This window comes from Bos indicus, chromosome 18 (assembly GCF_029378745.1).
Source record: "Bos indicus isolate NIAB-ARS_2022 breed Sahiwal x Tharparkar chromosome 18, NIAB-ARS_B.indTharparkar_mat_pri_1.0, whole genome shotgun sequence".
Lineage (NCBI taxonomy): Eukaryota > Metazoa > Chordata > Mammalia > Artiodactyla > Bovidae > Bos > Bos indicus.
Genome location: NC_091777.1, coordinates 56,591,075 through 56,603,260, shown reverse-complemented (window position 1 = coordinate 56,603,260; position 12,186 = coordinate 56,591,075). Strand labels below are relative to the sequence as shown.

Genomic DNA, 12,186 nt, shown 5'->3' with positions numbered 1-12,186 from the left:
TAAAGTGTTTGCCGTTGGGTTTTCGTTTGGCTGGTTGTGTGTACACAGTGTATACAAGTTGAGTTGTACAGAAGCCCAAGAAAGAGCAAGAGACGAAGGGTGGTGGGGAGATGGGAGCAGAGGGGTTAGAGAGAGGGAGGAGGAGAGAAGAGACTGATAAAAAATAGAACCACATCCAGATGACAAGGGGGTGGGGGTGGAGGGAGCAGACACAGACAAATCGCAGTAGAAAAGGAGTGGGAGGGGTAAAGGGAGGGGACCCTTCTCCCCCCTCCACCTCCCCAGACCCCCGCCCCAGGTATGTACAATAAATAAGATTAAAAATAATTAACAAGATGCGTTTTCCCCCTCCCACCCGACGCCAAATGCCCTGGGGAGGGAATGGCCTTTAGCAAAGATCTTGGCCTGTGAGGGAGGGCTTGCGGGGAGGGGGAAGGGGTCCCCCAGCTCTCTGAAGCCGCCCCGCCCCCCTCAACCATACATAGACTTTTCCTGTACATTATGTACAAGGTGGAGGGGGCTGGGGCTATGGCCATGGAGGCGGGGATCGGGGCAAGGTGGGGGAGGGAAACCGTTACTAAATAGACATTTATACATATATATAAATAATTTCTCTGTACACCCGACAGTGGGAGGAAAGGGGAGGGAGTGGAGAGGGCTTGGGAAGTGGGGGGAGTCGAACTCTGAACCCTGCCCTGTGGGGGCAGCACGGACACACCCTGACCAGTGACCCCCCCTTCCCCAGCAACAGGGCCCAGGGGTTAACTCCTGAGGGCACAGTTCTGTCCCCATTCTTGGTTCATGGAGGAGGTGCCCCCCACCCAGGCCAGGGTGGGGTCACCCGCAGCGGCTGTGGGCCTGTGCTTGGGCCAGCAGGTCGCTGAAGGAGTCAAAGAGCTGTTCAAGCCACGGCTGATTCCGCATGCACTGCTGGACTACCTCCTCCTGGCCTAGGTCCTCCGCGCCGCCCTCGATGGCCAGGGTCTGTAGGGGATTAAACGTAGATCTGGGGTGGGAGGGGGCTGGGGGCCTCGGGGTCAGTGTCTCAGGGAAAAGGGGGCTGGGAGTGGGACTCCTGGGTCTGAGGGAAGACGGGTCGGGGACCTGGACTGCCAGGGTCCAGCCAGGAGCCTGTGATGGGCAGAATCCCAGAGTGATACGTGCGGGGCGTGCATGGGCTCACCTGGTCCCGGCAGCGCAGGAAGGTGTGGTACTTATAGTGGTGGAGTGAGTGGTAGAGCGTATAGTATCCCGATTTGTCCAGTTCAACCTTGAACTCCTGGGCAAGTGGAGAGGAGAAGCCTCAGTCACCCTGCCCAGCACGAGGCAGCCCCTTCTTCCACGCCCCGCCCGGACCCCGCCCTCCCGCAAGGCCCCGCCCCTGACCACACCTCTCTCAGGCCCCGGCCCTGACCCACACACCTCCAGTCTAGGCCCCGCCCCTGTCCCCCCACCTTCCCGTCCAGGCCCCACTCTCCGGTTACCCATCGCACCTGGGCTCGGACCACGCTCCTCTTGAGCTTGCTGAGCGTCTTGCGGTTGTAGGGTTCCCCAGCTGGCCGCAGCCGCACAGCTCCCTCCTCGGGGGAGCCCTCCCCACTCTGCTCCACTTGTAGCTGGGGGAACGTGTGCAGGGCGTCCTGCAGGAATCCGGTGGATCAGGGGGACCTCCCTGGACCCGCCCACCCCAGACCCACCCACCTCCCCGGTTCTCAGATTCCGAGTGGTCAGATGCCTGGGTTTCACCCAGAAAACCCATCAGAAAAGACACAAGCGTCTTGGTTTCCTCCAAGGACGGCAGAAACCTAGGCCAGGCTGGTGACCCTTATCATGTGCTCTGTGGCTCAGCCCAGGCCTTCCCGAGACAGCTAACATCCCACCCAAGCTTCTAGAGTCACTTGCACGTCCTACTCAAAATTCTGAGTTGGCCTGAAACCCAGAATCCCTAACATCCACCCCAGAATTATACAACCAGACTCATATTCCATCCCATAATGCTCAGACATACCCTAATGTTCTACCATGTAAATTTTTTTTTTTTGGAGAGGCGGGGCATGCCAACAAGACTTACAGGATCTTAGTTCCCTGACCAGGGACTGAACCTGTACCCTCATCAGTGAAATTATGGAGTCCTAAACACTGGACCACAGGGAATTCCCATTACAGCGCAATTTTTAATCCTAGCACAACACCCAGCCCTGTCTTCTCAGAGCCAGACGAATAGTCAATCCCAGGCTTCTCAGAGTCATCCTGACATCCCACCCAGAGTTCCTGAACCAGATTACCCCATGTTTTCATAGTTAGGCTAATATCTCAGTAAGAATTTTTAGAGCTAGCCTAAAATCCATCCCAGAATTCTCAGAACTAGACTAACATCCCCCCCAACAAACCTTCAGGGCCAGACTAATATTCCATGGCTGAATTCTGAGCTGTCCTGATATTTCACAGCCCAATTCTCAGCACCACACTAACATCCCCATCAGAATTCTCAGAGCCAGATTAGTGTTATCTCCCAGAATCTCCGGAGCCACCCTAACATCCCATCCCAGAAGGGAAATTACATAGACAACTTCATGCTCGAGCCTGAAATTCAAAGAGCCTGAATTATGTTGACAAGAGAAGCCATCAGAATCTGCTCGACACTCTGCTCCAGCGAGCCCTGGGTCCAGGTCCTAGTTCACCTTTTGTCCCCAAATTTGTACTCCATAACCATGCTCTGCTGGGCCTGCCCAGCAGCCCAGCCCAGACCTTGACAATGACCCCTCCAGGCCATCGCAGCTTGTCTCTATCTGGGTGGGTGGGGATGCTGGGCCCAGAGATCCCCATGGAACATCTCAGCCTTCCACTACTCTCCTGGCCAAGCCTGAGCCTTCCAATGATCACCCCCTCCAGGGCCCAAAGCTCTGGGAAGGAGCACAGTGGCTGACGTGCACGTGTCTCCTCTGGGCCTGAGCTCTGGGTCCCAGACACCGCTTGCCCAGCCCCCCAAGCACCTGCAGGGCTGGGCTCAGCGACAGCCGCTTCAGGACTTTTTTCTTGTGCTCATTCAGGAGGCCATCAATCTTCCGCATGGGTGGGAGGTACAGCTCGTCTGAAAGGGGAGGAGGGACATCAGAAAAGCTTAGCCCCACGACAATACATGGTGGGAGGAAAGCAGGGGTTAGGGGTCTGCGTCCACTTACCATGTGTGTCCTCCAGGGCCTGGATCATATCTGGGTCAAGTGCCGTGCTCACCAGCATCTCCACATAGCTCCGGTACATTTCCCGCATCGCCCGGGTCTTCAGCAGACGCCCAGGTACTGCCCGCTCTGGGGAGAAAAAAAAGGAGACATGGATCCATTATTCCAACTTCTGAGTCCACTGAGGGAAGACGCTCCAATACCAGGACAATAACTCTAAGGGTGAATCACAGGTACCATCACGAGCTCAGCCTGGCAAGTCAGGGAAAGCTATTAAAGGTCATACAAGCACCAAATCTTGAGATCGGAAAGAGAATTCCAGGTCGGTGACCTTTGTGTTTGACCAGTTCCACAAAGTTTCTGTAAAGTCTAAAGCAGCAGCAGAATTGGTTTCCAAACCGGTGAATCAAGTCTGAGAGATCAGATCACAAAGGGCAAGGTTGAGGGAGGAGGTGGGAACTGAGACTGCAAAGGTTAGTCTAGGCCAGACCACATGGGGCCTCCAAGATGAGGTGCAAAGGGCAGGGGCTTTTTTAGGGAGGGGTCCCAGGGAGCCATGGGAGAGAGCTGTGAGCAGGGAAGGGTGAAGGTAATTGGAGAGCAACCTCTCCGAGGCCATGTTGATGGATCGGAGAGGGAGACCAGAGGCCAGGGCAATGGAGCAGCTGAGAAAGAACAAGGCGGGGATGGGGCTGGAGGGACAGGTACAGAGATTTTGAGGGGCAGGAGGGCCAGTGTCTGGGCCAGGGCTGTGGGACAGGGCAGTAGGGTGGGGACAGTTGGGGTTGGAGGGGTGGGACTGGAGGTTTCCGAGCTGCAGAGGTGAGGGAGGGGCCTGGAGGGTCTGGCCTGGTGAGCGGGTGGCTAGTGGGGCTGCATCTGAGATACAGAAACCAGGACCTGCTCCGTGAACTCTGGAAGGGGGATGGGGGTAGGCTTGGAGGATGGCCAGGGTAAAGAAAGGAGTCTGAGGCTCACGAAAGTGGAGGGAGCCGGCCAAGTGAGAGGTACGGAAGGTCAAGCAACAGGATGGAAGATCATCTTCTTACTTTTTGTAGTGCATGCCACCTGGATCATGGGATCTTAGTTACCTGACCAGGGATGGTACCCGGGCTTCTGCGGTGAAATCTCAGAGTCCTAACCAGAGAATCCCCCAAAGATAGCACTGGAGGGACACCCACTAGCAACTCAAGAAGGAGTAGCGGGGAGAAAACAGAAGCAGGGGGCCCACGCATGAGAAGACCCCAAAAAATCCCTTAGGAAGAGGCCCGAGAAATGACCGCCTGATTTATCCACATGGACGGTCCTCGCTGACAGCAGTTTCAAAAGCCCAGAGTGACCACCTGGCAGCAGAAGTTAGACCCCGTCAAGCCTCGGCCTGAACCTTCCTATGGCTCCTGTCTCGCTCGTGATAAAATCCTGCCAGTAGGGCTGCAAAGTCCCAAGTTCCTTGTCTCTCCAGGATCTGGTCTTGTTCCTTCTCTGCCCTCACTTCCTCCAGTGCCTGGCCTCTTTCCTGATCCTCAGACACGCCCAGTCCAGAATGTTCTCTCCCCTAATGTCACACCACCCCAGCCCTGTTGCCTTCAGATCTTGGCTCCAATGTCACTTCCAGAAACCTTCCCCTACTCCCCCCTCTCCTGAAAATAATCACCCAGGATCCCACTCGGATCCTGTTTACCAGATTTATTTTTCTCTACTGCCCTTAATCCCAACCAGCCTTACACTGATGGTTTTTCATAGTTTTCTATGAAATTCTATTACATAACATCTTTATCTGATCAACTCCCCCAGAGAGTCGGTAAACTCCCATGGGGATACATGTTTTTGTCTACTCTGTTCAGGGTTAGAACCCCCAGTTCAGGGCACATAGTAGGTGTTCAGTTAACATCTGCAGAAAGGGACTGAGAAAGCCAGATTGAGAGTGGACTAAAGGAAGGGAGGGCACAGCCCCTTTTTAGAACTTTCATTGTGAATCCAAGGAGACACATCAGCTTCTAGCACAAGGAGAGTCACCAGTCTTAGACCAGTGAGAGGGTTGGTCTGAGGTCTCCTTGTCTGGGCAGAACCTTCAGGGCACCCAGACAGGAGTCAGGTTCACCCTGCCCTGGAGGGGCTCCTGGTCAAACGGGGTGAATGGACAAAGAACCAGACTGAGAGAAAGATACTGACCCTTGGCTGGGGAACAGCTTCCCCAAAGGGTGTAGAATTTATTTTTTATTTTTTTTTAGGGTGTAGAATTTAGAATCTCCCATTTCATAGGTTCAGAAAATTCTGGGCTGTCCATATAGGTTCACAGCAGCAGTAGCCAAAAAGTGGAAACAGCCCAAATGCCCATCAACCAGTCCACAAATAAAATGTGGCATATCCAAGCTATGGAATAGTATTTGGCCATAAAAAAGAATGAAATACTATAAACAACTATGTATAATAATAAATAAGCTACAGGGATATACTGTACAGCACAGGGAACACAACCAATATTTTATAATAACTTTAAATGGAGTATAATAAAAATGTTCAATCACTATATTGTACACCTGAAACTAGTATTGTAAATCAACTGTAGTTCAATTAGAAAAAAAAAGAATGAAGTACTGATACACACTACAACATGGATGAACATCAAAAACACGCTAAGCAAAGTTGCTAGTGCTTCAGGAGTGCACATCGTGTGATATCCCTTACGTGAAATATACAGAATAGGCAAATCTATAGAAATTAGTAAATTACTGGTTGCTTAGGGATGAAGAGGGGGAGTAAGGGAAGTGATGGACAAAGGAAGCAGAGTGTCTTTTAGGGGCAATGAAAATATTCTAAAGTTGATTGCCAGATGGATACACAGCTCTGACTACACTAAAAGTCAAAAGAATTAAACTGTTTTAAGAAACAAGTCCTGCAAATCTGGGCCTTTGGTTAAGCTCCTCCTTTGCCAGCATCTTCCCCTGACCCAGCTGTAACTGGCCAAGGGTGCCTCCACCTGGTCAGATTGAGCCCACCACCCACAGAAGACTGGATTTCCCAGGCTCCTTTGCAGCTAGGTGTGGCCATGTTATGAGTTCTGGCCAGTGGGATGAAGAGGAGACAGGATGTGGGCCATTCCCGGATCTGGCACTGAGCTGGAAGGCCAGTCTATCGCTACCCTTGGGTCCTTTCCTACTGGCAGGACTGGAGCTGTGGGGCTGCTGGGCTATGCCTCTCACCACGTGCTCGACGACAGCAAGCTTGGGGGCGGCAGAGCAACAAGAGGAAAAGAAACCCAGACCTGGACAACCTTGAGAGGAGCCTCTTATTCTCCACAAATCTTCTACTTCATCAGGACTTCGATGGAAAGAGAATTAACTCCATCTCTCTCATTTGACTGACGAGCTGTATGTTTAGCCTCCATTAAAACAGCTACCCCTGCACTACACCTCAAAGAGTAGGTGACCTTGGGCAAGTCATGGCACCTCCCAGGGCCTCAGTGTTCTCATCTTTAAAAATGAGGATAATAAATAAGTTAATTAATTAAAAAATGGTTGACAATAAAATGAGGCTAGGGACTTCCCTCGTGGTCCAGTGGCTAAGACTCCCATTGTAGGGGGCCTGGGTTTGCACTCTGGCTGGGGAACTAAGATCCCACATGCCACAACCAAACCCTGGTGCAGCCAAATAAATGAAATAATACATATTTTAAAATGAATGAGAATTCTAAAGTACCTAATCCCACAGGGTTTATCTACAGATAAAATGAGCCAATGTGTAAAATGCTTAAAACGACGCCTGTCACTTAAAAGAACTAAGTCAGCTATTATATTTTTATACATATGTGCACATATATTTTTGTTGTTCCTGTCATAATAAACCAGACATCATTCTAAGCAATGGAGCTCCCATCTGGTGCCCACTATAGTCGAGTACCCTCCTACATGCTTTACTGTGAATTTTTTTTACTTTACTTGACTTTATTATTAACCCGTTTTACAGGTGAGGTCACTGAGGTGCTGCCGCCTGTTTCCTAGAGTCACCCAGCGGGTCATAGGGAACACCACTGTCTATGGGCTTCCAGGATAGATGCTGGTCCCCAGAGCTCCTCAGAACCTGCTTACGCGTGTGCATGCTTCAGTCAACTCTTTGCAACTTGCAACTCCTGGGACTCTTTGCAACTCTATAGACTATAGCCCGCCAGGCTCCTCTGTCGATGGGATTCTACAGGCAAGAATAGTGGAGTGGGTTGCCATGCTGTCCTCCATGGGATCTTCCCGACTCAGGGATCGAACCCCTGTCTCTTAGGTCTCCTGCACTGCAGGCAGATTCTTTACCCACTGAGCCACCTTAGGAAGCCCGAGAACGTGCCTGTTCTGAGCCAAAACAGTGTGGAGGCACAGCCTAAGACTCTGCTGGATGCAAGCCAACTCAGGTGGGATTCCACACCCACACCCAGCTGTGCTGAACTCTCTCCACATCAGTTTGCTCACCTGTATTTGAGGATAATATGGAGTATCTACTTCATAGGGCCACGGTAAAAAAAATCAAGCAAGTTAACATGTATAAACAACTTATGGGACAGCCTGTCACATGGTTAGGTGCCAGATAACCGTCAGCCATAGCTATGATTTTTAACTTATTACTACTACGACTGTCTGATGACGCTGCCTGGAGCCCTCTGTATAATAACCAACCATGCCTCTTTCTGAAAACCATGGGGTCACCTCCCCACCAGCCCAACGACTGCTGATGGCCCCTTACCGTCCTCACTGGGGGCCCCGGGGGACGACTCCGAGTCCGAGGAGCTGCCCGGTGGGCCCCCACCCGCCAAGGCATTGCCTGCCGCCTCCTTCAGCCACTTCTTCCTCTTCTTAGGGGGCGGCTCGGCCTTCACCTTGGTGGGTCGGGACTTGGGCAGCCGGGAGGTGGCGGGCTGGCCCGTGGTGAGGTTCCGATCTGGCCGAATCTGCCGGCCACCCATGCCCCGCTCGCCCCGTAGCGGCCGTTCCGCGCGCGTTGCCCTCTCTTTCTCCTTTTCCTTCTCAGCGGGCCGTGGCGGCGAGGGCTTCGCGGGGGCAGGGGGCTCAGGCACGGCCGTGTCAGTTGTCTGCTCTGGGGCCTTCTCCGACGTCGTCTTGTCAGGGTTCTCGGGCTTAGGAGGTGGTACCGGGGCCTTGGGGGGCGGTGCAGAGCTACCCCCAGCAGACACGGGGCCCTTGGCCTGCCCAGAGCGCCTGGAAGGAGACATAGATGGGACTGTGCTCAGCAGCCCCCAAAACCCAAATTGTCCCCCTTGGGGTACCCGAGCCCCCACTACCTAGCCCACAGCTGAAAGCACAGACTCTTACGCAGTTGGTTTCTGTCCCCGTCTCTCTGAGGCCCCCTCTCAGGGTCTCTGCACCCCCTTCCCGACTCTTGCTTAGAAGCATTTTGTACTTTAAAATGGTTGATCTTATGTCAATATCCCAGTATGTTTTACCCCTAGGACTGTTCGCCCCGCCCATGACCTGCCCCGCAGCCTCCAAGGTACCTGACAGGCACTGGGGGCCGGTGCCAAGGTTTCCGAGCACAGACCCTCACGTAATCCTTCTTGTTGACGTTTTCCAGGAACTTGACGTACAGGCGCTGGTACCGGTTTTTGGCGTCCCCAAAGTACCCCAAATACTACGAAAGTAAAGGAGCACGTGAAGAACTCCCGTCCACCGCAGATGGGCAACCCAACACCCAGCATTCCCAGCCCCGCCCTGCGCTACCGCGGGAGCCTGCCGGGGGCTGGAGAGCCCCTTCGGGACGCCTCTTAGACCCACGGTAAATCAGAGTCATGTGTGAGGGGGACCCCGGCTCCCCCCCGCCCCTGGCCCTCGCTGTCCTCCGCAGGCTCACATTACTGGTGGCACAAAACTGCCGCTGTCCATCCTTGATCTCCGGAGTGAATTTCTGCAGCAGCGCCTTCTGGACTCGCCAGATGGGTGGGGGCTCGCGCCCGGTCTGCAAGGCCAGCTGAGGGGGGGCACAGCAAGACCGCAAGGTCAACCCCCACCCCGGCCCTTCCAGACCCAATTCCTGACCTCTCTCCTCCCTCCATACCCCCTTAAGAGAAAAGACATCGTCGTCAACAAGAATCAACCAAGACGCAGCTGATGGGTATCTTTGGCTTCCTGATGCTCTTAGCTCTGGGGCTGCAGCTTCCATCTTGCCCTGCCTTCCTACAGCTCACCCAACAGAGCTTCTCTGACTTGCCATGGAGTTCCCTCCCAATAAACCGAATACACCTAAATACACCATACAGCATAGCTTCGCCCAGCCTGCCTTAAACGTTCTCAGAACACTAAGTCATCTAACACAAAACCTATTTTATAATAAACTGTAAAGCATCTCATGTAATTTATTGAATACTGGACTGAAAGTGAAAAACAGAATGGTTGTCTGGATACGGGAGGCTTGAAAGTGTATCACTTGTTCACCCTTGTGATTAACTGCGTGGCTGACCACGAACTGGAGGTTTCTGTTGCTCCCTGCTACTGCCCACCATCACTAGAGTATCAAAGCGTGTATCATTAGCCCAGGAATAGAAAAGAATTCAAAATTAAATGCCTATTGCATTTGCATCACCGTCAAATTGGAAAATCCTGAACTGAACCACTGAGGACAATGTGTATTTCCAACCGGGCTGTTCATTCTATTGTTTTTTGTGTGTTTCATTGTATTGAAGTATAGTTGATTTACAATGTTGCACTAGTTTCTGCAGTACAGCAAAGTGACTCAGTTACACATATTCTTTTTTATATTCTTTGCCATTATGGTTTATCACAGGACACTGAATATAGTTCCCTGTGCTATACAGTAGGACCTTGTAGTTTATCCATCTAATACACAACAGTTTACATCTGGTAATCCCAGACTCCCCATCCTTCCCTCCGCACCCACCACCCCCTTGGCAATCACAAGTCTGCTCTCTATGTCTGTGAGTCTGTTTCTGCTTTGTAGTTAAATTCACTTGTGTCGTATTGTAGATTCTACATGCAAGTGTTTTCACATGGTATTTGTCTTTGACTTCCTTCACTCAGTACCATAATCTCTAGTTCGGTTCACGCTGTTACAAATAGGCTGTTCATTCTGTGCTACCAGGTTTTACTTATCATAGCTTTACCGTGCGATTGTGGTTGTCGTTCAGTCATATCCAACTCTTTGCAACCCCATGGACTGCAGCATGCCAGGCTTCCCTGTCCTTCACCATCTCCCGGAGCTTGCTCACACTAATGTCCATTGTGTCGTTGATGCCATCCAACCATCTCATCCTCTGTTGCCCTCTTCTCTTGCCCTCAGTCTTTCCCAGCCTCAGAGTTTTTTCCAATGACTTGGCTTTTCACGTCAGGTGGTCAAAGTACTGAAGTTTCAGCTTCAGCATCAGTCCTTCTAATGAGTATTCAGGGCTGATTTTCTTTTTAGGATGGACTGGATTGATCTCCTTGCAGTCCTGCAGTCCAAAGGACTCTCAAGAGTCTTCTCCAGCACCACAATTTGAAAACAACAATTCTTTGGCACTCAGCCTTCTTTATGGTCCAACTCTCACATCTGTACATGACTACTGGAAAAACCATAGCTTTGACTAGATGGACCTTTGTCAGCAAAATGACGTCTCTGCTTTTTAATACGCTGTCTAGGTTTGTCATAGCTTTCCTTCCAAGGAGCAAACACCTTTTAATTTCCTGGATGCAGTCACTGTACAAAGTGATTTTGGAGCCCAAGAAAATAAAATCTGTCACTATTTCCACTTTTTCCCCATGTATTTGCCAGGAAGTGATGGGACTGGATGCCATGATCTTCATTTTTTGAATGTTGACTTTTAAGCCAGATTTTTCACTCTCCTCTTTCACTCTCATCAAGAGGCTCTTTAGTTCCTCTTCGCTTTCTGCCATTAAGTATCATCTGCATATCTGAGGTTGCTGATATTTCTCCCGACAATCTTGAGTCCCCCTTGTGATTCACTCAGCCTGGCATTTCACATGATGTACTCTGCATATAGGTTAAATAAGCAGGGTGACAATATATAGCCTTGATGAACTCCTGTCTCAATTTTGAAGGAGTCTATTGTTTTGTGTCCAGTTCTAACTTGACCTGCATATACGTTTCTCAGGAGGCAGTTAAGGTGGTCTGGTATTCCCATCACTTTAAGAATTTTCCACAGTCTGTTGTGATCCACACAGTCAAAGGCTTTAACATAGTCAATGAAGCAGAAGTAGATATTTTTCTGGAATTCCTTTACTTTTGCTATGATCCAACGGATGTTGGCAATTTGATGTCTGGTTCCTTTGCCTTTTCTATATCCAGCTTGTACATCTGAAAGTTCTCGGTTCACGTACTGTTTGGAGCCTAGCTTGAAGGCTTTTGAGCAATACCTTGCTAATATATGAAATGAGCACAATTGTACGGTAGTTTAAACTTTCTTTGGAATGACAACTGTCCTTTTCCAATCCTGCTGTGTTTTCCAAATTTGCTGACATACTGAGTGCAGCACTTTCACAGCATCATCTTTTAGGATTTTTAAATAGCTCACCTGGAATTCTATCACCTCCACTAGCTTTGTTCATAGTGATGCTTCCTAAGGCCCACTTGACTTCACACTCCAGGGTGTCTGGCTCTAGATGAGTGACCACACCATTGTGGTTATCCGGGTTATTAAGACCCTTTTTTGTATAGTTCTTCATGTATTCTTGCCACCTCTTCTTAATTTCTCCTGCTTCTGTTAGGTCCTTGCTGTTTCTGTCCTTTATTGTGACCATCCTCGCATGAAATGCTCCCTCGGTATCTCCAATTTTCTTGACGAGATCTCTAGTCTTTCCCATTCTACTGTTTTCCTGTTTCTTTGCATTGTTCACTTAAGAAGGCTTTCTTATTTCTCCTTGCTATTTTCTGGAACTCTGCATTCAGTTGATGTATCTTTCCCTTTCTCCTCTGCCTTTCACTTCTGTTCTTTTCTGTTATTTGTAAGGTCTCCTCGGAGAACCACTTTGCCTTCTTCCATTTCTTTTTCTTTGGG

The 12,186-nt window shown here is 50.6% G+C and overlaps 1 protein-coding gene across 3 annotated transcripts in view; it reads right to left on the bottom strand.

Annotated features, from left to right (window-relative positions):
- Positions 1-12,186, bottom strand: part of PRR12 (proline rich 12) — a 29,369-nt gene continuing 17,183 nt past the window's right edge. For all 3 annotated transcript variants that reach the window (XM_070771487.1, XM_070771488.1, XM_019978805.2), the window contains 8 exons: positions 9,030-9,146; positions 8,677-8,810; positions 7,908-8,380; positions 3,183-3,308; positions 2,994-3,091; positions 1,494-1,640; positions 1,184-1,279; positions 1-984 (listed from right to left, as the gene is read on the bottom strand). In XM_070771487.1, the coding sequence (XP_070627588.1) occupies positions 838-984; positions 1,184-1,279; positions 1,494-1,640; positions 2,994-3,091; positions 3,183-3,308; positions 7,908-8,380; positions 8,677-8,810; positions 9,030-9,146 (1,338 nt within the window). In that variant the 3' untranslated portion in view covers positions 1-837. The remainder of the gene's footprint in view (positions 985-1,183; positions 1,280-1,493; positions 1,641-2,993; positions 3,092-3,182; positions 3,309-7,907; positions 8,381-8,676; positions 8,811-9,029; positions 9,147-12,186) is intronic.